Below are 21,918 nucleotides of genomic sequence, written 5' to 3' on the forward strand. Positions count from 1 at the left end.
AGCCAACTAAGATTGTTAATGTAAGGCATGGGCATGGCCATGTCTGGTCAATTTTAGCTAAAGCAGAACACAAATGGATAGAAACAAAGAGGAGAAGCCTAGAGCCTAACCAGGAATTTTTTCACAACTTATTTCTACTTCATTCAGCCCGAGGAGTTTGTTATTCAAAGAAAACTCTGTTTTTCACAAGCCCTCTCATGGGCATTGAAAGTATCTGCTGCAAATGTTGAGAACTGTGAGAAAAATTGATCCACTCATCTCCTTACTGGGATCAAGGACATTTATAAGCTAAATTTTGAAATAGATTCTTACCCACACCCCTAACAAACGTAATTAATAATACCCAACCCAACCCAGCCCAGCCTAATGCCCTCTTTTCTCACATCAGAATTGTTAAGAAGCTTGGTGTTTTACCTGTGATATTAATGTGGTAAGATAATATTAATGCAGGAGAAATTTATCCGAGAAAGGTCAAAACAATTATTGAATTTACAATGACTTAATAAGTCTTTGTGGCTCAGAGACATTCTATGGACTTTGACCATAGCATGTAATAAGGAAGGACATGCATAGCCAAAATTAGGATATTAAAATGAATGATTAGCAATAACATAAAACCTAGAAGTTGATTTATTCTTGACAAGTTCAAGGTCACAACAATTCTTAACAAAATTATATAAAGGAGCTGAGAAGCTTTTATCAAGTGCGATACATACCGACTACCACATTAATAGTACATACAAAATGTTGCATAAAATATTACCTATCTGCGATGGTTTTTAAAATCATATATTGGGACCTGGACAGATTCGCCACTTTTGAGTTTCTCAATGCACTCTACAAGCTGTTCGGAGTCAAAAGCATCTACACACAAGCAAACATATATTTTAGATTTGCATAAAAGCTCCTGTGCTTTCTACTGCATTCTAGTTGTACCATATAGTCAGCAAAGCAGAGAAAAAAACACCAACAGAGTTTACGTACAAATTAAAGGCCTATAGCAATACTTAATTATAAATTTTATTACCAGGATGATCAAAGTTATATTCATGTAGTCGTTGTGCTTCTTTAGTTGTCAAGCCAAAATAAAATGAATCCTACATATAAGCCACACCAAACATATATCCGAAAATTTGAAAGAGAAATTTGCATTCATAAAAGAGTGAGTAATCCAAGCCAATCAACCAGGTGTTTATCAAAATTCCTATTGCATTCCATATTGTAGCCATAGAATCCTTAACAACAAAAGTTAAAAAATATACATACCATACATGACATTTAACTCTTTGGTAAAAAAATCCCAACCATACACTGCCAGGTATTACCCACACTTACGATCATGACCATAATACCAGAAGGCCGTAGTAAAACACTCAATAAAGTGAGCTAGGTTTTTACTGGGGTCAAATATCATTCAATGAAATAATAAACTAAAAGAAAGAAAATTACAGGAAAAATGAAATTTAGAAAAGAAACCAAGAGAAATAAAGTGTGCCGAACACAACAATTGGTCAAAATTATCAAAAAGTTCATTACATTCACCACCGCAGTAGTACATTACACTGAGCATCAAATTTTAAGTAAGAATACGTATATCAACTTAAAAACACCTATCAATGAGAGCATCACAGAAAATATAATCATAACTAACTAACTTGACATTTCAACATAACAAAAAAATCATTACAGATCAAAGTATTTCAAAAAAAAAATTGTACTACCACACTTAAGAGAGGTAGAGAAAGAGGGAAACTCTACCCATGTGAAATGAGACTATTAGCTAAAAAGTCGAGACAAAATTTTTAAAATGTCAGAGAGTGGAATGCAATTAGATCAAATTTTAGGGTGTCAAGTGTAATTTACCATAAATTAATAGAACTGTGAGGATGTTTGTGCAAAAGAATACGAAAAACCAAGCCTTTTCCCTCGCTATCTCCCTCTCATCACTGTCAGTGTTCCCTCGCTCTGCGTTACATTCGAACCCTACATTTTCTCTGTCCGACACTAAATCTTCTTCAATCTCTCTCGATCCAGCCTACATTACTCGCTATACAATGCAAGATTTCATCGGCTCAGTTTGCCGATCTCTGGTTTTCAAGCCCTCCGACGATGGAGGTGTCTTCGGAGGCTTCGTTGAGAAGATCGGCTCCATCATTCGCAAATCGGGAATCGGACTCTTCTCGAAGCCTCCAGTCCCTGCACTTCCACCGATTGCCAAGTCTGATGCGATCAAAGTCAAGAAAGACGATGCACCGATTGCCAAGTCTACTGCGATCAAAGTCAAGAAAGACGACGCCCCGACGATCCGGTGGAGGAAAGGTGAATTGATCGGTTGCGGCGCATTTGGAAGGGTTTATATGGGACTCAATATCGATTCTGGAGCTCTTCTAGCCATCAAGCAGGTTAATTTTTAATTTTTATTTTTTTGAAATCTGTTTGGTTTTGATTTTGTTACATTCTAATTTTTTAATATCTGTGCAATGCAGGTTTCAATTGCAGGCAACAGTGCTGCAAAAGAGAAAACACAGGTTTTGTATTTCATAAATTAAAATTTTATTTGTTAGTTAAGTAGATTTCATGTCTTTATTTCTGCTCCTTCTTTTGTTTTAAATCAGATGTATGATGATGCTAGAGGGGTTTTATACCCCAGAACCTTGACTACTTAATTCTATTAGTTCACTGTTTTACCAAGAAAAAAAAAAAGGAAAAAAAAAGAAGAAGTTATGAAAAATATATGAATTCAATGTATAAATTGTTTAATACAATGTGTTTGTTAATTTTATAATATTTATACAACTAGACAATTCTCTCCCATGATTATTTTATTTTATTTTATTTTATATTATGAACCAACATGTATTTTCTCTGTACAATCACTCAAGAAACTCTGAAATTGTGTTTGGATAGAATTTGTAAAAATAAAAATAATAATAATAAAAAAAAAGAATGGAAAAGTGAACGAAACAGGCTTTTATTTCATGCACAAATCTATTTAATTTTTATATATATATAAATTCGAAATTCTATGATAATTGTTTTTGTACAAATCTAAAATTCAATAGTCAAACTGATTTTATTCGAATAGTTTCTTTGGCTCCAAGCAATTTGGGCGGATATAGAATACTCATTTGTGCATAATCAACATCAATGACTATAATATGAATTCTAAAGAATCAAAATATTTTGATGTAGATATGAAGTTGTTGGGTAATTTTTAATTTTTAAAGGAATTTCTAACAAGATAGGATTGTAAAGTAGTTAATAGATATTTTTAAGCTAATAATTTTAATATTATTTTAAATTTTGGCCAAAAGTCATGATTAAATTGTAACAAATAATTCAATTAGATTTTTTGAATTACTTAAAAAAGCCCAAGTTTATTTCTAGTAATAGTATAAATCCGGTATTAGATCTATTTTTAGTGTGTAATGTGACTTCAAACCAATAGATGTATTTTTTAAATTATTCGTGGCATATAGATAAAGGAGCAAATGAACTAAATAATAGATTTTTTAATTAATTACAAATTAAGAAAATTAACAAATTAATTTGAATTTTTGATGCTTCCAAAACTCACCGATTAAATTTTTAAAAAAATAAACAAAAATTTATTGATTTTAGGAGAGTCCAATGCATACATATAATTGAACAAAACTCACAACTTGTTTAACAACCAGCAAATAAATGTTTAAATTTAAAGATAAACACAAATAAAATATTATTTTTTTAATATTATTAAGTTTGTATTCAATTTTGCACATTAATTCAAGTCCTCCTAGTTTTTTCATCTCCTTCTTCTTCTTACCCTCAACTTTAGCTTCTTATGATGATGATTATAAAAAGATATTCATTACTCTCAGTCACCATAGTCCCATACCCTCAACTTTAGCTTCTTATGATGATGATTACAAAAAGATATTCATCACTCTCAGTCCCAACAGTGCCATTACTTTTTTGTTTGTCCAAAATATTTGAAAAGGAAAAACACTATGAAAATGGAGAAATGATTGAATAGTTTTTAAAAAGTGATTCAATATTAAAAATAAAAATAAAAATATGAAGCACACAATTGAAAAATGTCCGATAAAAAAAAAAAGGAAATGAAAATAAAACCTTTAGAATTGTAGTGATATACCCATGTCTTTATAAGTAAATTGTAGATAAACAGGTTTTGAGCGAGTGTTTATTTAGAAAGATGTAGAGAAGTAATCATGTTGTTGTAACAAAGAAGAGAGCATGCAATCAAGAGTTGTGAGTTTTTTTTTTCCTTCATCATCTTTAATTTCATTTTGGTGAGAATAGTACAACTATTTATGGAGATTGGAATACGAACATAAGAGAAGCTTTTTTAGATTTTTTATAGAAAAGAAATAAGGATAACTATGTAGGATTTTTATCTTTTTTTTTTTAATTTGCTTCTTTTTATCTCTTGGTTTTTTTATGTGTTTTTATTTTTTTTTAGATTTTTGTAGAAGAGAGATAGGGATAACTATATTGGATTTCTATTCTTTTATTTGAATTGTGGGAAATAAAGATATTATGTGATTTTTTTTTATTATTTTACTTTTATTTTTTTATATAGGGAGAGGGAGTGAGAAGATTTGAAAAGTGAAAAGGGAGCTAGAGGGGGGTTCCATGTATTTTTTTTTTCTTTTTAAAATTATGAGAATTTAGGAATGAATTTTTGAAATTTTTTGAGATAACACTGCATTTGCTTATATATATAGTATAGATCGCGTTTGTGGTACTAAGTGCCCATTTGAGAACCAAGATTAAAAGCTACGTTTTTGCAGCTTGGGGGTAAAAGGCTAGATTGGCTTTTTTAACAGTAAGTCATTTGGGAAGTCCAAAAAAGTTGCATGTGAAATTACCATTATACCCTTCATGTTGTCTAGGGTTGTACATGGGTGAAAATGTAAATTTACTAAATTGGGTAGGGATATTTTGGTCATTTGATTGTGATGTGACATTATAAACAAATATTAACCGAAAAAATCAAAAGCAGTTTTTTACGAACTTCCCAAATCACTTTCTAAAAAAGCCAAATACTTGGTAAAAAACCAAAAGCCAGCTTTTTACCATCTTCCCAAAACACTCCTAAATTGGTAGTTTTCTATTTTAATGTTTAAAGATTTTTGCTTTAGTTGATTGGCAAGAGTATGTTATTTGAATTTGACCTTTTTTAATTTTTGTTAGGCCCACATTAGAGAGCTTGAAGAAGAAGTGAACCTTCTTGAGAATCTTTCACATCCAAACATTGTTGTAAGTATTTGATTTGCATTCTTCGTGAAGCAATGGTTGTTCATTTTTATTGTCTTGTCTGTCTATTTTTATATTTTTGGTTGGTTTTCTAACTTTACTCGTCTTTTCTTTTTCTTGAAGAGATACTTGGGAACGACTAGAGAGGACGCATTGTTGAATATCTTGTTGGAAATTGTCCCTGGTGGATCTATCTCTTCACTTCTGGGAAAATTTGGTTCATTTCCTGAGTCTGTAAGTTGATTACCACTTATTCAAATTATATATTTTTTGTTTTTGAGTATTGAAGTTTATATCAAATAACACTCTGTCGAGAGGCAAGGCCTGCTTATTGACTTCAAAAAATTTCATTTTAGGATTTTTTTTTAATCAACAAAATAAGAAAACTTTATTGATAAAATCAAAACATTACATATGAAGACCATCAATAAAGAAAAGACGAGAGCTTGATAGCATCATAGCACCTCAACCTGATCCCAACTAGGTTGACACCAAGAAGGATGCCCAATCTTGTGCTAGCTCAAGCCAAAATGTTGGTGAGAAACCAACAACAAACAGAAAAATCACCCCAAAACAAAGGAGTAACAAACAATCAAACCGACCCCACCTGTTAAAACTACCAAACAGCAGCCATCTATCCTACAGACAACAATCTCCATAGCCAAAAATTAGCCCAGAATTCTGATTCTGTTCCGTTGCCTTGAGCGAGATCTTACTTGCTGAAGGTTGAACGCCACATCATTAATAGAAAAATATATCCCATGTGTTATATTTCAACCATAAAGCAATTCTAACCTTCAGCAACTCCCCAAAATCCGTAAAATCTGGTTGAATTGCATTGAACACGCATTCATTTTTGAGCTTCCACACAGACCACGTGATAGCAAAAGGAATAGAATGCCATATCCTCCTTCCAAACCTGCTACAGCTTGTACCTAACCACCATTCCAAAAGATCTCCAATAGACCCAGGAATTACCCAAGACAAGTTCCTCCAATCCAATAATTTAGACCACAATCTCCATACCGAAGGGCAATGTAGCAGGAAGTGATTGACAGTTTCCACATTCTCCCTGCAAAACAGACAATAATTGTTCACATTGGGATCCAAAACTGCAATTCTTTGAAGATAGAAAGCCGTTTTCACTCGACCTTTCCAGGCCCACCAACCAACCAAAAAATTTCACTCTTGGTGGTGCACCGTTACCCCACAGCAGTTTAGTAATCCTAAAAGATGGACCTTGAGCAGACTCACACCATCTTCTGGCAGAGGAAACAGAAAAAGAGCCTGATGGTTCTGCATTCCACCAAGCTTGATCATCAATATTGATCCTTAGATTGGGAACATCCTCCAATACCTCAATAAGCCTTTTAACCTCCTCCTCTTCCCAGGCTCGTAAAGGTCTTTTGAATGAGAACTGCTACCCTCCAGCTGCACATCTCTGGTTTGAACAAAAGACTTCAAGGAGCCATCCTTAGCCTCTAATAAGTTAAAAAGCCTAGGGAAGACATCCTCCAACTTTCCAATCACCAACCATTTGTCTCTCCAAAAGTGTGTCCTTTCACCATTACCAATCACAATTTTAAAATTTTCAACAAAAAATAAGTGCAGATCAACATTTGACAGAATAGAAGATAATATATCTCGCCAAACTAAGGACATAGATCTAGTAATCACCACATTTGAAATTTCTCCTAGAACCTGTTTGCCAAGTAGGTTATGAGAATGTACATGAAATAAAAAGCTACACTCAGAACTTGAAAACCTTGCTTCTATACTATGTAATTTGCTTGTTTTTTTTTTTTTTTTTGTTTTTGATATTCTCGCTGAATTTGTATGCTGAGCAGGTTATAAGAATGTACACAAAGCAGTTGTTGTTGGGAGTGGAATACCTTCACAGGAATGGAATAATGCACAGGGACATTAAGGTATCTTCACCTTCTTGCAAATGATTCTTAACAAGGATAAAACTTCTCTCTCTCTCTCTCTCTCTCTCTCTCTCTCTCTCTCTCTATGTATATATATATGTATGATAAAGGGCTTGCTTTTGTCAGGGAGCTAATATCCTTGTTGATAATAAGGGGTGCATAAAACTTGCAGACTTTGGTGCATCAAAGAAAGTTGTTGAGCTGGTGTGAACAATGTTTCCTCTATTTCATTTTTTATTTAATTTTTCTAGTTATTTATTTTGTTTTCTTTCCAAGGTAATATTATGTCAAATTATTTTATACCCGAGTTATGTATGTTGCTAGTACAGGCTACCATGACTGGTGCAAAGTCAATGAAGGGTACTCCATATTGGATGGCTCCAGAAGTTATCCTTCAAACCGGTCATAGCTTGTGAGTACAATCACACATTTCCATGCTTATAGCTGATCTATGATATGGATAAGACAAATGCGACCATGTGTTTTCTTACTAGCTCAACCGATGTCACCTTAGTTACATCTTCAATGTGGATAAAGTTACTCTTACGCATTGGTGTAGTAAATGCTTGCAATATTTTCACTTAAGCACGTACATATACACCATGCTTGTTGCACTCCTTATTTTGTGCTTGTTTTAGCTCATTAGTTTAATATCAAACATTCCAGCTCTGCTGATATATGGAGTGTTGGATGTACGGTTATTGAGATGGCTACAGGAAAGCCTCCTTGGAGCCAGCAGTATCAGGAGGTATTTTGAAACCATCATCTTCCATTGTTTTCCTACTGAAGTATTTATTTGTTCTGTTGACTACAACTTTGGGACTCGGTAAGATGTTAGTTCATTGTTTGTGAACTAACTAATTGGTGTTTCTTTTAGGTTGTTGCTCTCCTCCATATCGGGACAACTAAATCTCATCCACCCATCCCTGAGCATCTCTCTGCTGAAGCAACAGATTTTTTGTTAAAATGTTTGCAGAAGTATGTATCACATGCCTATTATTTTTGTTTCTTGCTTCTCTTGCCCTTTGTATCCATTGCCAATTATTTTTTTTAGGCTGATATACAAATTTATAAGAAGGTAATTTATGCTTTATTTTTAAGTTTGTTTCATTCTCTTATCCTTCTATGGCAGGGAACCAAACTTAAGGCCTCCCGCATCAGATCTGCTGCAGGTACTATTACACTGCAGGCTAATTTAACTTATCAATTCCTTATAAATTAAGCTCTTGACTCATATATATATATATATATATATGTAAGGTTATCTTGTAGCAGAACATTCCTTAATTCTGATGAAAAACACAATGTTAGATAATAAAAGTTGTCACTTCTTTTAATAATTGTTCTCAAAAATGTTTTTGGCTTATCATATGCAGCATCCATTTGTTACTAGGGAGTATCAGGAAACCTATACTGTGTTACGCGCTTCAGTTAAGGTCAGTATAATTGCTTGAAGCCTTCTTTGTTTGCGTTATGCAGCTTTTCTTTTTCCATTCTTATTTATTTTACAATCATTAGGAAAATTCTGGAAAAAAGATGGCAACACCTGAGATGGAGCTTAAGAACTCGTAAGGGTTTTTGTTAAATAACCTTGGGTGCTTTAAAGATATATTATTGTTTGTTATTTCTAATTATAACTCTGAGGTTGAATTTTTGTTTTAGCATGGACCCTATTATCCGGACAACCTACACACAATTGAAGGATGTTCATAATAGTGTGAGGTGCTCAACTATTTATCCTGAGAAGTTCCCAGGAAATGTCCCACATTGGGGATCAGGAAATTGTGATGATGACATGTGTCAGATTGATGATGAAGATGATCTTGTGATTGGAGCATCAGGAAAGTTTGATTTTACTTTACTTTCTGATGATTTTAATAAGGTAACATATTGCTTTTATGCCTTCCAACAAATATAATATTTGTCAGCATAGTAACCCCTAACAACCAATGGTTTGTTTTTTTTGTTAATCTAGAGGTTTAATCCTATGTTTGAGCCGAACGATAATTGGCCATGCAAGTTTGATGACACTCCAGAGAAGTTCCCAGGAAATGTCCCACATTGGGGATCAGGCAATTGTGATGATGACATGTGTCGGATAGGTGATGAAGATGAGTTTGTGATTGGAGCATCAACAAAGTTTGGTTCTGCTTTAGTTTCTGATGATTTTAATAAGGTAACATATTACTTTTATGTCCTACAACAAATATAATATTTGTCAGCATAGTAACCCCTAACAACCAATGGATTGTTGTTTTTGTTAATCTAGAGTTTTAATCCTATGTCTGAGCTCGACGATAATTGGCCATGCAAGTCTGATGACACTCCAGAGTTGGAAAGTAGAGTGAACTTATTGTCTGGTCAAAGAGTTAACAAGGCTACTGACATCCCTCGAGCATCTGGTAAGGGGAACAATGATTTTACATTTCCATGTGGCCCCTCAGTAGCTGAGGATGATGATGATGATAATGAAGTTATTGAGTCAAAAATTAGAGCATTCCTTGATGAGAAGGTATTATCGCTTCCACTTAAGTTTTCATTTTTGGTTACAGAGGCTTTGGGTCGTTTGTTGTCCAAGGCGGTTCATGGCGGTTTGTTGCAGGGACTTGAGGTGGATTATTCGGGATCAGGCCATTGTGATGATGACATGTGTCAGATAGATGATGAAAATGATTTTGTGATTGGAGTATCAACAAAGTTTGATTCTGCTTTACTTTCTGATGATTTTAATAAGGTAACATATTTCTTTGATGCCCTTTAACAAATATAATATTTGTCAGCATAGTAACCCCTAACAACCAATGGTTTGTTGTTTTTGTTAATCTAGAGTTTTAATCCTATGTCTGAGCCTGACGATAATTGGCCATGCAAGTCTGATGACACTCCAGAGTTAGAAAGTAGAGTGAACTTATTTTCTGGTCAAACAGTTAACAAGTCTGCTGACATCCCTCGAGCATCGGGTAAGGGTAACAATGATTTTACATTTCCATGTGGGCCCTTAGTAGCTGAGGATGATGATGATGAAGTGCTTGTGGCGAAGTATGGTTTGGGTAGAGGGGGGTGGTGTTCGGGAAGGGTGGGGCTGACACATGGTCGGGGTGTTTGGAAAGGCATTTGGTTGGGTTGGGAGGCATTTTGGCGTCGTGTTCGGTTGAAGGTTGGAGTGGGATGATTCTGCAGCTGTTAACGTTGCCTGTACTACTAGCTCCGGAACTTATTCCCAATGTGTATCGAATATTGGCACTGAAAGTGTTCAAACTCTGTCGCAAGTACAGCCACCTAAGCCTAGTGAAGGGAAAGAGATTGTTCGTGATGATCAGGAGCTGATTAATCCAAGGTTTGTGAGTAGATGTTTGATGCTTGCTTTAGTTTGTATTTTCTTTTGGTGGACCATGTTTTCTTTCTGTAAACTGAGAATGAAAAATGTTTTACTGGCAGCACAAGCTTCTGTGAGAGAAAAAGAATATGGGAAGAAGAGCTTTATGAAGAGCTTGAAAGGAAACGAGGCAAGTGAAAATTTACCTTATATTCAAAAGATTATAAAAGCAAGCTGTTGTGTTTATTGTGATTTGCTTGCTAGTCTTCAGGATCAGCGATAGTCTACTCTAGGTCTAGCTTGTTGCATTCTAGGTCCTGTGAGATCAAATCATTGAAAATCTCAAATTAAGTTCTGTTGTGAAACTGCACATAGGACAATCTTGCATCATGCCATTGTATACCTTAACAAGACATGTAGAACAATGTTTCAAAGGTTTTGGACCTCTTTTGATTAAGTGGAATTCTTGTGTGTAAGGTTGTTGGAACTCCTGTTACAAATTGCAGAACACAAGCAAAAAGAAGTCTGTGGCCTAGAGAACTCTGTTTCAACTGCATATGGTTCCTGGGAAGAGGTATTGCGTTTGCTCGTTGAACATGGGGCTCTGATTGTAGCTGATATATATAGTACCACAATCATATATGCTTACATGTTTTATAAAATGTTTTATTCTGTTTCTTTACTTGTTTATTTTTTGTGGAAACAAATTTTTAATCTAAAATGGGACAATTAGTGACTTGATTTCAGCTCAGGTTCATTAAACTTGGGGCTTTTGACTGGAGTTGCAAGTTCCAATTTGGTTCATTTGGGTTAGTGATGCACAGCTGGAGGTTGAACGTTAAGAGTGCATAGGCTCCACTCATTTTGTTAATATATTTGGACCCTTAATCGAACCTTATTTGTTAATCTATGGTTTAGTTTCATCTGCGAGGAATATTGCTTGGTCAGATGATTAGTCGTGTATGGATTGATTTTTATTTTTTTCCAAAATCATGAACTTCAATTTTTACTTAAGAAGTTAAGCTGGACCTCTGGCTTCAATTTGTGCTTGTTGCAACAACGAGCTTGGTTCTACACTGTTTGCCAGGCTTGTTGAGCCAATGCTGAGTTGGTGAGCAGTTCTAGATGAGCACTGTAGTAATTATTTACGGTAACCAAGGGTTGAAGGTAATACACCTTTTTGCTAAATTGGATGCTCTTGAAACTGTATCTTCCCATTATGGCGTCTGTGCGCAAATTTTATTTGGTGATTATCGAACTTCCGTTTTCGTTTCTATCTCATTTTCAGTAGTTGCTTGCTCTTGTTTTGGCATTGTGCATTCATGTCCTCAGTGTGGAGGCTATGAAAGTTGCATTCATGGATATGCATGCTTTTTATCAAGCCAAAAAAAAGCTCTTTTTGTTCATAACATATAATAATATACTTTCCTCTTGCACAACCCAGACCATGCACAATCTCTTGCATGAAAATACATTACACATTAAGGCCATATTTGGGATTGCTTTCATTTTTGATGTTTTTGGTTTTGGTGAAAATAGAAATAATGAAAAACATTGAAAGCACCTATGATTTTTATATGGTTTTCATTTTTGTATGAATTTGTTTTCAAAGATTTACAAAGCAATGTAAAAGTAATTCCTAAAAAAGAGGTGTGTGCAGAATTTTTTTCAAAAATAGTCTGCAAACAAGTTTTTTTGTGTCAGTTTCCGTTTTTTCTATTTTCTAGAATATAAAATGAAAACAATACCAAATGTGCCCTACTTGTTTATTTGGAACCGTTCTTTTCTAGCTTGCAAGTGTTAATTTATTTATTTGTAATTTATATTTTATCACAAATCATGCAGATCACCATCTGGGTCAGCAGCATATCTTTTCATGCATATGCTGAGATTACATTTCAGAGCACATCTGATGTAAGTATTTACACTTATCTTTAGCCCGATTCTAGCTTTGTCTTCTGATGGTTTGCTAATGATTTCTATACCTTAACTGTTATAAGGGAGGCAAGGGGGATTACAGATTTGAAATCTACTCTCCAAGTAATCATGGACCACCCATCTTAACCTATTCCCTTGACATCCAATATCCATTTACTCATTGAATTCTGATCTTTAAGTCATTCCTTACAGAATATTTTTGCTGAGAATATTGTTGAGAAAAAGGAGGATTTCTTTTAACGGAGTGTGATTATGTTAAGTATGTTTCGTCAATGACTTACCTTTACATTTGATGCTTTCTCATTTTGTCTTCTGAAATTGTGTTATCTTGGTTGCTAGATTATTGCTAAATTTGACATTGTGATTTTTGTTCTCTGTCACAGATCTATTGTCTCGAAAGGGGAGATACTGCAGCAAAACACCACCAATGCGCACAACAGTGATTCTAACAGTTATTTGAAGACAGATTTTTCTGATTTGGAGGTGCTCTTTAACGCCTTTGCTGTATTATTGTTAGTGAATAGAGTGCTTTGTTTGTTTTGCATTTCATGGATTTGCTATAAAGACTTGCTATGATTAATGATACTGAATGTTGGGTAGTTAATAAAAGAAATGTTTGTAAAACGACTAACTGAAATGAGAATATTGAGATAGATGGTCTTTCATACAATGGTTAAGCTTTCTTGGCATGCTATCTACTAAGGAGAGGATCAAGGATTGGGGTGTGGTAGATGATATATCTTGTGTGCTTTGTAATGTGAAGATGGAATCACATAATCATTTGTTTTTTCAATGCTGCTTTTCCCACTATGTTTGGAAAGAGATTTTGTTGAGTAAGCATGTGAGTAGAAAGAAACCCTATGTCCTTTGTAGCTGAGATTGATTGGGTAGTTCACAATATAGGTGGAAAGTCTTTTGGCCATTCAGTACACAAATTGGCAATGGCTGCTACTATCTATCTTGTGTAGATGGAGAGGAACTACAGAACTTTTTCTCACAGAAGGATAGATGCAAATTCAGTTCTAAATAAAGTGATCAATGACATAAGAGCAAGATTATATTCATGGGAGAATATAAAATAGTCATACAAATAACAAGTTATGTTCTTCTTGGGGATTTCCCCAACAGGGGTCAGTATTGGATGAGATGAAGGAATAGCTAAATACTTGATAGCTAGTTGATAGTTCTTTTATGTGTGTAGTTTGTGAAAATATCTGTTCTGTTGAAAGCTACTAGGCTGTTGATCTTTGTTATAACTGGTTTGACTGGAGGATGCCCCTGTAAGGGTTGTATCTATTTGTTTTATGAAATGAAATTTAACTTACGAAAAAGAAAATTAATAATAATAAATGAATTCAATATAAAGAAGTTAAAAGCGGCACTAATTGAAGATAAAATGAGGTAAATCATTGGAGATTTTATGATCTTATGCATCATAGACCAATTAATGCTCATGTAAGGAGTATTGATTTGATGCACATAGAGGGTGACAAAAGAAATGTAGGAAGACGCGGGAGAACTTGGGTTGAAGTGATAAGAAATGACATGACTATCGTGAACTTGACTAAGAATGTGATTGTGAATGGAGCCAATGGCAGGAAATTGATCCATGTAGCTGGCCCCAAGTAAGCAGGACCAAGGCTTGTTGAGTTGTAGACTTTCGAAAATGTCTTGCCTTTCAAAGACTCCTTGCTAGTAGACTTGTTCCCTCGTTCGTTCTTGGGAAGATTAAGGATGAGAACATACTCAATAAATCCATTTGCATCTTCTTACCCCCACCCGCAAAAATAATAAATAAGTAAACAAAATAAAAACAAATTCCCTCCGTCATAGTTGCATTTTAGAACACAGTGTAGCCATTACGCTTGAATTTTTTTTGTTGATAATGACAGTTCTTATTTTCTTTTGATTGTCATAATTATGGTTTCTTTCCAATTGGACCAGGTTATTCGGGTTGTGGTGGGAACCATGCCTGTTGGGCACCTCTACAGTCGATTGGTACCTCTTGTTCTTATCCTTGTAGATTGTAATTTTTCGCCTCTGTGCTTTCTTATCACATTCCTTGTAATAAAACTGAGCTGCAATTTTTAACCATTCATATCATTGAATCAGGTAGCAATCCTATTGGCATTATTGATCCAAGATGCGAGATTCTTCTCATAGTTCAGAAGAAAATTGATCTGCAGGGCAGCAATCAACTTAGATTGCTTGGTTTTGCAGCGATTTATCGTTTTTACCATTACCCCGACAGTTTGCGCTTGCGGCTTAGTCAGGTTTACACTTTTTTACATTAATAACTTGTTAGCTTGAAATAAACAGAACCTGGATTTGGTGGTTCTAAGATGCGTGTTTGATATCTTTGATTTTGTATGTCAGTGGAGTTTGAGAATTGCTTTTTTAGAAACTTTTTTGTTGGCTTTTTTTCGTCTTTAGTGAATTTTTTAGTGAAACGTTTCAAGAAGCCTTACACTCTAGGTTCTACTGAATTAGACAGACTTGAAAAGTAAAAAATTAAAAATAAAAATTTATTTGAAAGAAGTTGACTTTTTTTTACTTTAGTTAACCTCTTTTTTTTTATTATTATTATTTTGACCTTTTAAATCATTCTAGACTAGACAGATTTGAAAAATAAAAAATTGAGAAATTTTTCTAAAAAGTTTCAAAAAAATTGTAGTTTTTTTTAGCTCATTCCAAAAAAAAGATGCGGTTATTTCTAGCATTTGATGAGATTTCTATTTCTATTGTGGGTAGATATTTGTATTGCCTCCTTACCAGCGCAAAGGTTACGGCCGTCATCTTCTAGAGGTGCTTAATAATGTTGCAGTTTGTGAAAATGTTTATGACTTGACAATTGAAGAGCCTTTGGATTCCTTACAACACGTGCGAACGTGTATTGATGTGGGATGCCTACTTGTTTTTAACCCAATCCAGAAAGCCCTCAATTCCACAATTTTACATGTGAATCAAGAAAATCTCTCAAAGACAAGCCAAACTTAAGCAAATCGACAATTTCATGACTGTCATTTCAGATTGTGTTAGAGCTGAGGTCATAAGGAAGGACTCGGGGGCTGCAGAGAAGCGGGTGATTGAATTTCCAATAGATTATGATCAAGAAATGTCGCTTGCACTACTAGAAAAATAACTTTTTGCGTCTAATAATTTGACCGTTGCAAAAAAAAATTATTTGCAACGGCAGATTAGCCGAAGCTAAAACTTATGAACCCCAGCCTAAGCAGAAACTTGCGAACCCACTATGCCCAATTTATATTTTCCTTTTTTTTTAAACTCTAATTTCCCCCAAATCTGATTTCGCTCGATTGTGTCTGAGTAAGAGAATCTGATTTCCCTCTCTCGATTTCGCTCTATAGATCACCATGGTCGTCTGAAGAAGAGATCTCCAACGGTATAAACTCTCTCTCTCTCTCTCTCTCTCTCTCAATGAGTCTCTTCGAATCATTCATTCGTATTTCAACTTTTTCATCTCTCTACTTCTATCACTTGAACTCACTGAACTCACTGTAATTCGTATTCAACTTCTTCATCTAAACTCACTGTAATTCGATCACTTTTTCATCAATCTATTGATTTTTCCACCAGGTAGCTTGATTCTGGAATCAAGCTTTGGTTTGAATCAATCCTTCCTCATCTGCTACAAGTACAAGTTGAACTATTCAATTCTTAATTGTTATCGCTTCACCTTCCAATTCTCACCTCTCTCTCTCTCTTTCTCTCTCTCTATATATATATATATATAGCATTGCTCACACATGCTTGCTTGTTTTCACCTCCATGGTTGTAACTGATTGTGATCATATGTCATATAAGAATTGAGCATTTTTGTGTTTGATTTGCTGATGTCATGCTAGTTGTGTGTTGTTTTATCGAGACAGTAGAACTGTATTTCCATATGTATGTATTCTATGGAGCTACAACTAAATAGAAATAGACACTTGATTGTTTAATTTATTCTGTATTGTTGAATTGTGCCAATCCAATAAGGTTAGATGTTACTTTAGTCCCGGTCCCAATGTTAGAGAGCTTGCATCCCTGAGGGCTTGCTTGAAAGGGTAAGTCCCCAGGTAAACAATCAGAGCTCTTAAATTTGAATTCCTACCTCTCTATATATAAGGTTAATGGATGGTTACATTTGGAATTTTATCCTGGGTCTCACCAAATGTGGGATCAAGGGTTCCTCGTTATCTATTCTGTTATTAATATTATTATTATATACATACAACTCTGTTAGTGTGAACTATTACACTTATTTCCAAATTATCCCAGTATAACTATCTCATATTTTGATTTTGAGTTTCAAATTTTGATAGCCTTTTCAATTTATTTATTTATTTTATTTTACATTCAACTGGTTGATTTCATAACACCTATATCTATGGTAACACATTCACAACTCTGCTTGCATCTGTAATGTCTATTGGTTATGAGCAGAGCACCCTTGCATTTCTTGATTCCTGGTATCTTGATGATAGAAACATGCAATTTTGCTCTATGTTGGGCAGCAACTAAAGAGATTGTTTAGACAATCCAATTTTTTTATTTTTTTTTTTGGGTGTCCTTTTCTTCCCTTTCTCAATCCTCTTGCTAAAAAAAGAAGATCATTTTGCAGTTTTTATAGATCTCTCACTTTCACTGACAAGGACCAACCAAAAAAGAAAGAAAAAGAAAAAAACTTAATCAAAAAGGGGCATTCCGAGAATTGAACTTGGGACCTCTTACACCGTAAGCAAGAATCATGCCACTAGACCAAATGCCCTTCTACATTAAGTACTTTATCTATTTTATATGTCATGTAATTAATTAGGTTTGAATAAACAATGTTGTGCATCTATAACAGATTTGCTGGTTCAAATAATGATGACAATTCCAGAATGCAGTAAATAGCATCAAGGAGTGTTTTTAAGCAAACTTCTTCAATCCCAAGAATGACTTCTAAAATCATAAAATATCAACGATGATAAACTATGCATATTTAAATGTATTGTTCATTTGTTAACATTATTGATCCAACAACTATAAGCAGTGATCTCTAATTCTAGAAAAATATTCATGTTAAAAATTAGGTTAGGCATTACATTTTATCTCTCTTCTGTTTTTCATTTTGTGAAATCTTAATGTGCAATTAATTGATTCTGTTAATTTGTTAAATATTGATGTTGGGCACGGCCTTATGTGTCCTTGTTACAATATCTGTAAGGGAACACATTGTTTACATACACCATAACAGATCACCAAAATCTATTTCACTAATGTTTCTAAATACTTTTTAGTGTTCTACAGAAATGTAAACATTGATATTTATGATTTTGTTTTCCTCACAATGTTTCTGAAATATGCACTAATGTAGGGGATCACTACCTAAAACCATTTGTAATATGAAACCGGCTCCATGATAACAAATTGAAAGAGTGTTTCTCCTAATTAGTCAGGATTGAACTGCGTTTGAAAGTTTTTGTTTTTTGAATTTGAGTTGAAGATGCTTTTATTGGAAGAAGGTGGTTTATTTTAGTTCTGTGCTAGTGTATGGGCAGCATTGGAGTGGTTTTTCTAAGAAATTTACTGGTTTTTCTAAGTGGTTTTTCTAGGTGGTTTTTCCAAATTAGAACCCCTCAATGCTCTTGAAAATGATGTACATGTGCCTAAAACCATGGGTAAGGAGCATCGACGCAAATCAAAAGTTCAAGATGACAAGAATGGAACAATCTCACTTCCAGTGCCGGTCAAACGAAGAAGGTTGCGTGTAGTGGATAAAAAATGCAGTTGGGAGGTTGTGTGCCCCGGCATAGGCTATGCTTGAAATGCTTGGAGCCAAACAGCACAGAAGAAAATGTCCAATTTGGTTCTCATTGGTTGCCTCAAAATACCAGTAAGAATATCCTGTAGTGGTGAAAATAACGCAATTTTTTTTTTTTTTTTTTTATTTTGGGATATTTCAAGTTTTGATCGGTAATCATTTTATCTATGTTAAATGGTTTCAGGGGAGGAGATGTTCCCTTGCCACAGATATCTGCATGTTACTTGAGGATAAAGTAAGTTTTCTGGTCCCATCACTAACCTGTAGCTTTGTCAGTGATATTTTTCCCAATTGGATACTGTCAGGCCATTTACATGTTTGTCGGGTCATTTTTGCATGTTCTTCTATGCATACTTATGCTTGAGTAGTGTTTGAAAAGAGAAGTTTCTTGTGGCAAAAAAAAAAAAAAGAAGAAAATGACCATGGAAAAGCAATGAAAAATAAGTTTTTGAAATGTACTTATATTCAATAAGATTTCATATATCTATTCTGTAGATAAATTACAAGTGTGGAACACTTTATGGAGCATCAAGTGGCTTGGGTTTCATATCTAAAGTACTTGCTTTTTCACTTCCAGAACTCCATTAAAAAAATTAGGAGCCACTTGATTTTTTATTTTTGATACCAAAAATAGTAAAGAATTATCTATCATATCAGATACTTTGTAAAATTAATTTATTGACAAATTGTTCCAAAAATATATTCTTGTCACTGACTTAAGTTATCTAATTAAAAGAGGAATATATTGAGGAAGGGCCTAAGGAGGTACACGTGGTGGCTGAGATTAGGTTGAGCCTCTGATTTTGAAACCTAAGTAGGATACAGCTCTTGGGGAGAGTAAGAGAGGGGATGATATAAGACCAATGTGGCCAGGCAACGTTGGACTGAGCCAATAATCATCTGGGTAAGATAGTCATAAGGTGTGAGTTGAGGCAGTTCTCTTGGACAGAGAAAGGTAAATGGTCCATGCGTGAAAGTAAGTCACCAAAAATTTAAACCCCTAAATAAATGTTCCAATCCAGATGATATAAAATTTCAGGAGGGAGGTGGGTTTTCAAGGGTGGGCTGTTCCTTAGTGAAAATAAGATTTGAGCGTAACACGGTCTTCTCAAATTGTGACCTTGGTTATGAAGTCGGCAATGGACATCTATGGGCATATTCCTCTTCTCCACGTCAAATAACTTATTAACTTCTTGGTTATGAAGTTGGCAATGGACATCTATGGGCCATTCCTTGAAGATTTATTTGTTGGCTTGGTAGTAATTACAAGAAGTGGCTACTAGCTGTTTATTGATGCATCCATCTACGCTGACAAGGAAATTGTCAAATTTACATGATCTAACATGATACATGTTAGGTTATACATATGCATTTGGCTTCATAAATTCAGTTGATTCAAAACAAAAGAGAACATTAATACATGTTTGCATTTCATGATTCACATTATAGCTAATAATATCTGGGACAACTCAATATATACAAGAACTAAAATGAATTAAGGAAAAGAAAAGATAAAAGGATGAAGAAAAGAAAAATACACCAATAGTGCCAAAGCCTGCCCCAACTGTTCAATAATTGCCCATTGTACACTAAAGATGGTCTTGGTTTGATAAAAGGTTTCCAAAATTCTTTATTGCTAATTCTTGAATTACATAGTGAAATCAGTAACTTGATGTAAACTTCTAAATAGTGAAGTCAAATTTCTTCGTCTTGTTTCCCTTTGGTATTAATCTATGCTAGGACAAAGATTATGTTAATCATGTTCATTTTTCAAATTCTTTGGTTTATTCATTAATCTGATTGGATTGGGTGACCATTTTCTTGTCTATTTATTTGTGCAAATTACGAATTGGCATCTATATTTTTGTAATTTACTCCAAGCAAAAGAATTTAGAGAATGAACACTTTTTTTTTATCTTGACATTTTCTTTTGAAATAGTTTTATTTTTATTATTTCAAGTTAAACTGCATTAAATTTTCAAGTCACGTGTATATGTTTTTGCAGGTTTTGTTGAGGGAGTAATTGATATAATCGAGCGGGTGATGTTTTGGAGCCAAACTGAGATTATGTTGCTTTTTTTTTCTTTTTTTGGGGGGACTTGAATCTTTTAGTACAATATATTTTAAGGATGATTGATGGATATTTGTTTTGCATGTATGAAAGTTTATATTTTGTTTGCACACTGACAAGTGAATAGGTTAATATTTCTATTATGAGTTTAAATGAATTTGTTAATTTTGTTATTTTTTATTAAAAAAACTTGCTAGGTGCTTGCAATTGATTTTTTTGTTGTAGCAAACGTATATGTGATTTTATTATAAAAATAATGATTTGCGACGGTAAAAAAATAGTCGCTAAACATGTTTTTGATTTTTTTTTTTTTTTTTTTTTTTTCGACGGCAAAATAACTTTCGCAAAAAGTAGGTTAGGCAGTCGCAAATAGTTTGCGACTGTTATTTTGCGGTCACAAAAAGTATTTGCCACCCCCACATTAGCGTCCCCAATTTGTGGTCGCATGGACCGTCACAAAAGGCCTTTTGCGACTGTATTTTCATTATTTGCGACGACTTGTGACGATTGCAAAAAAACACTTTTTTCAGTAGTGTTGTCATGTTCAGGTGCACGAATGGTGAAGCTAGTTGGATTGAGATGGATGAAAATCAAACCAATCAAGAGCAGCAGTTGAAGGGACTAGTCGATGAAGGATGAAAGAGATCAAGTCGATTGCACAGAAGGTATGTCCTCGAAGTTCACGAAGACTTGCAAGGCCATTCCATTGTTGTTTGGTTTGTTTGGTGTCCATGAATCTACCAAGAAAGTGAAAGCTTTGGAAGAGGTTGGAATGCATTGAGGGCTTGCCTGTAAATGAATGAGCTGTTTTCCTTAGTTCTAGGATGAACTTTAATTTGCAGTCAAGTTATTTGGATTATTAGCTAGAACTCCTTCATGATTTATGAAGTGAAACTTGAAATCATGCTATTATTCTATATTTTGAGCAGGCTGTAGGTAGGCACTATTATTAACACACATGGAAAACAACCAACTTTTATGTTCAATTTGTTTTGGCATATTTTATTATGCTCAATTTGTTTTGGCATATTTTATGGCGTTTAGTACAATGACATGAGACAAATGTTGACAGAAAATGTGTTTTTGTGATCAACGAATAAGTTTATTTGGGTGTGGAAAATATTTTCTACTTTTGAATTGGGAAAAACATTTTCAAATTGAAGTTTGACCAATGTTACCATACTATCACTGCCATCATCTCTCCACCACCACTGCTGACACCGCACTACCACCTCCGCATCCCAATACTAATAATGCAATCTCTAGTATATTAGTTTCAAAGTTGAACGTAACTTGAAGCTCAAAGCCTTGCTCGGATCAAAGGTACTTGTACTAGTTATATCCCAGGAATTCTAGTAGCACTAGACAATTCTGTGAACTTTCATAGATAACTAGCTCAATAATAAATGCACATAGTAAAACCCCTAGATTTGCTTCTTGGCACAAACAGTAATTTTCTATGGAATCACTTCATTACAATACCATAAATTGTAGCCAAAAAAAGTGTTCTTTGAATATCTAAACTCTACAACTCGTTAATTCCAAGCACACATCCTTGCACAACCATCTCAAAATTGCATACATTTTGGACTACTCT

At 34.3% G+C, this 21,918-nt stretch overlaps 1 protein-coding gene, 1 long non-coding RNA gene and 1 pseudogene across 3 annotated transcripts; all 3 read left to right on the plus strand.

The window, feature by feature from the left end:
- Nucleotides 1–1,933: 1,933 nt before the first annotated feature.
- On the plus strand, nucleotides 1,934–12,542 carry LOC114322755 (mitogen-activated protein kinase kinase kinase NPK1). The gene is made up of 21 exons (XM_082917824.1): nucleotides 1,934–2,402; nucleotides 2,487–2,528; nucleotides 5,197–5,262; nucleotides 5,383–5,493; nucleotides 7,107–7,187; nucleotides 7,314–7,391; nucleotides 7,517–7,599; nucleotides 7,854–7,935; nucleotides 8,065–8,191; nucleotides 8,289–8,359; nucleotides 8,564–8,623; nucleotides 8,706–8,755; nucleotides 8,850–9,069; nucleotides 9,163–9,363; nucleotides 9,457–9,699; nucleotides 9,790–9,921; nucleotides 10,015–10,344; nucleotides 10,463–10,524; nucleotides 10,626–11,077; nucleotides 12,349–12,417; nucleotides 12,504–12,542. The coding sequence occupies exons 1-19, from the start codon at nucleotides 2,055–2,057 to the stop codon at nucleotides 10,699–10,701; spliced, it is 2,463 nt and encodes an 820-aa protein (XP_082773950.1). The 5' UTR covers nucleotides 1,934–2,054; the 3' UTR covers nucleotides 10,702–11,077; nucleotides 12,349–12,417; nucleotides 12,504–12,542.
- LOC145821317 (histone acetyltransferase type B catalytic subunit-like) lies at nucleotides 10,928–21,347 on the plus strand (annotated as a pseudogene). Its single transcript, XR_014363323.1, has 8 exons — nucleotides 10,928–10,938; nucleotides 10,981–11,077; nucleotides 11,251–11,312; nucleotides 12,825–12,924; nucleotides 14,386–14,467; nucleotides 14,554–14,714; nucleotides 15,193–15,558; nucleotides 20,852–21,347. The product of XR_014363323.1 is annotated as a histone acetyltransferase type B catalytic subunit-like (transcript).
- On the plus strand, nucleotides 16,848–20,425 carry LOC145822334 (uncharacterized). Its single transcript, XR_014363447.1, has 3 exons — nucleotides 16,848–18,322; nucleotides 18,435–18,485; nucleotides 20,256–20,425. It is a non-coding gene; the product is annotated as an uncharacterized LOC145822334 (long non-coding RNA).
- Nucleotides 21,348–21,918: the final 571 nt, after the last annotated feature.

The sequence above is a fragment of the Camellia sinensis genome, chromosome 3 (genome assembly GCF_055761805.1).
Source record: "Camellia sinensis isolate YWXY chromosome 3, ASM5576180v1, whole genome shotgun sequence".
In the NCBI taxonomy this organism is placed as follows: domain Eukaryota; kingdom Viridiplantae; phylum Streptophyta; class Magnoliopsida; order Ericales; family Theaceae; genus Camellia; species Camellia sinensis.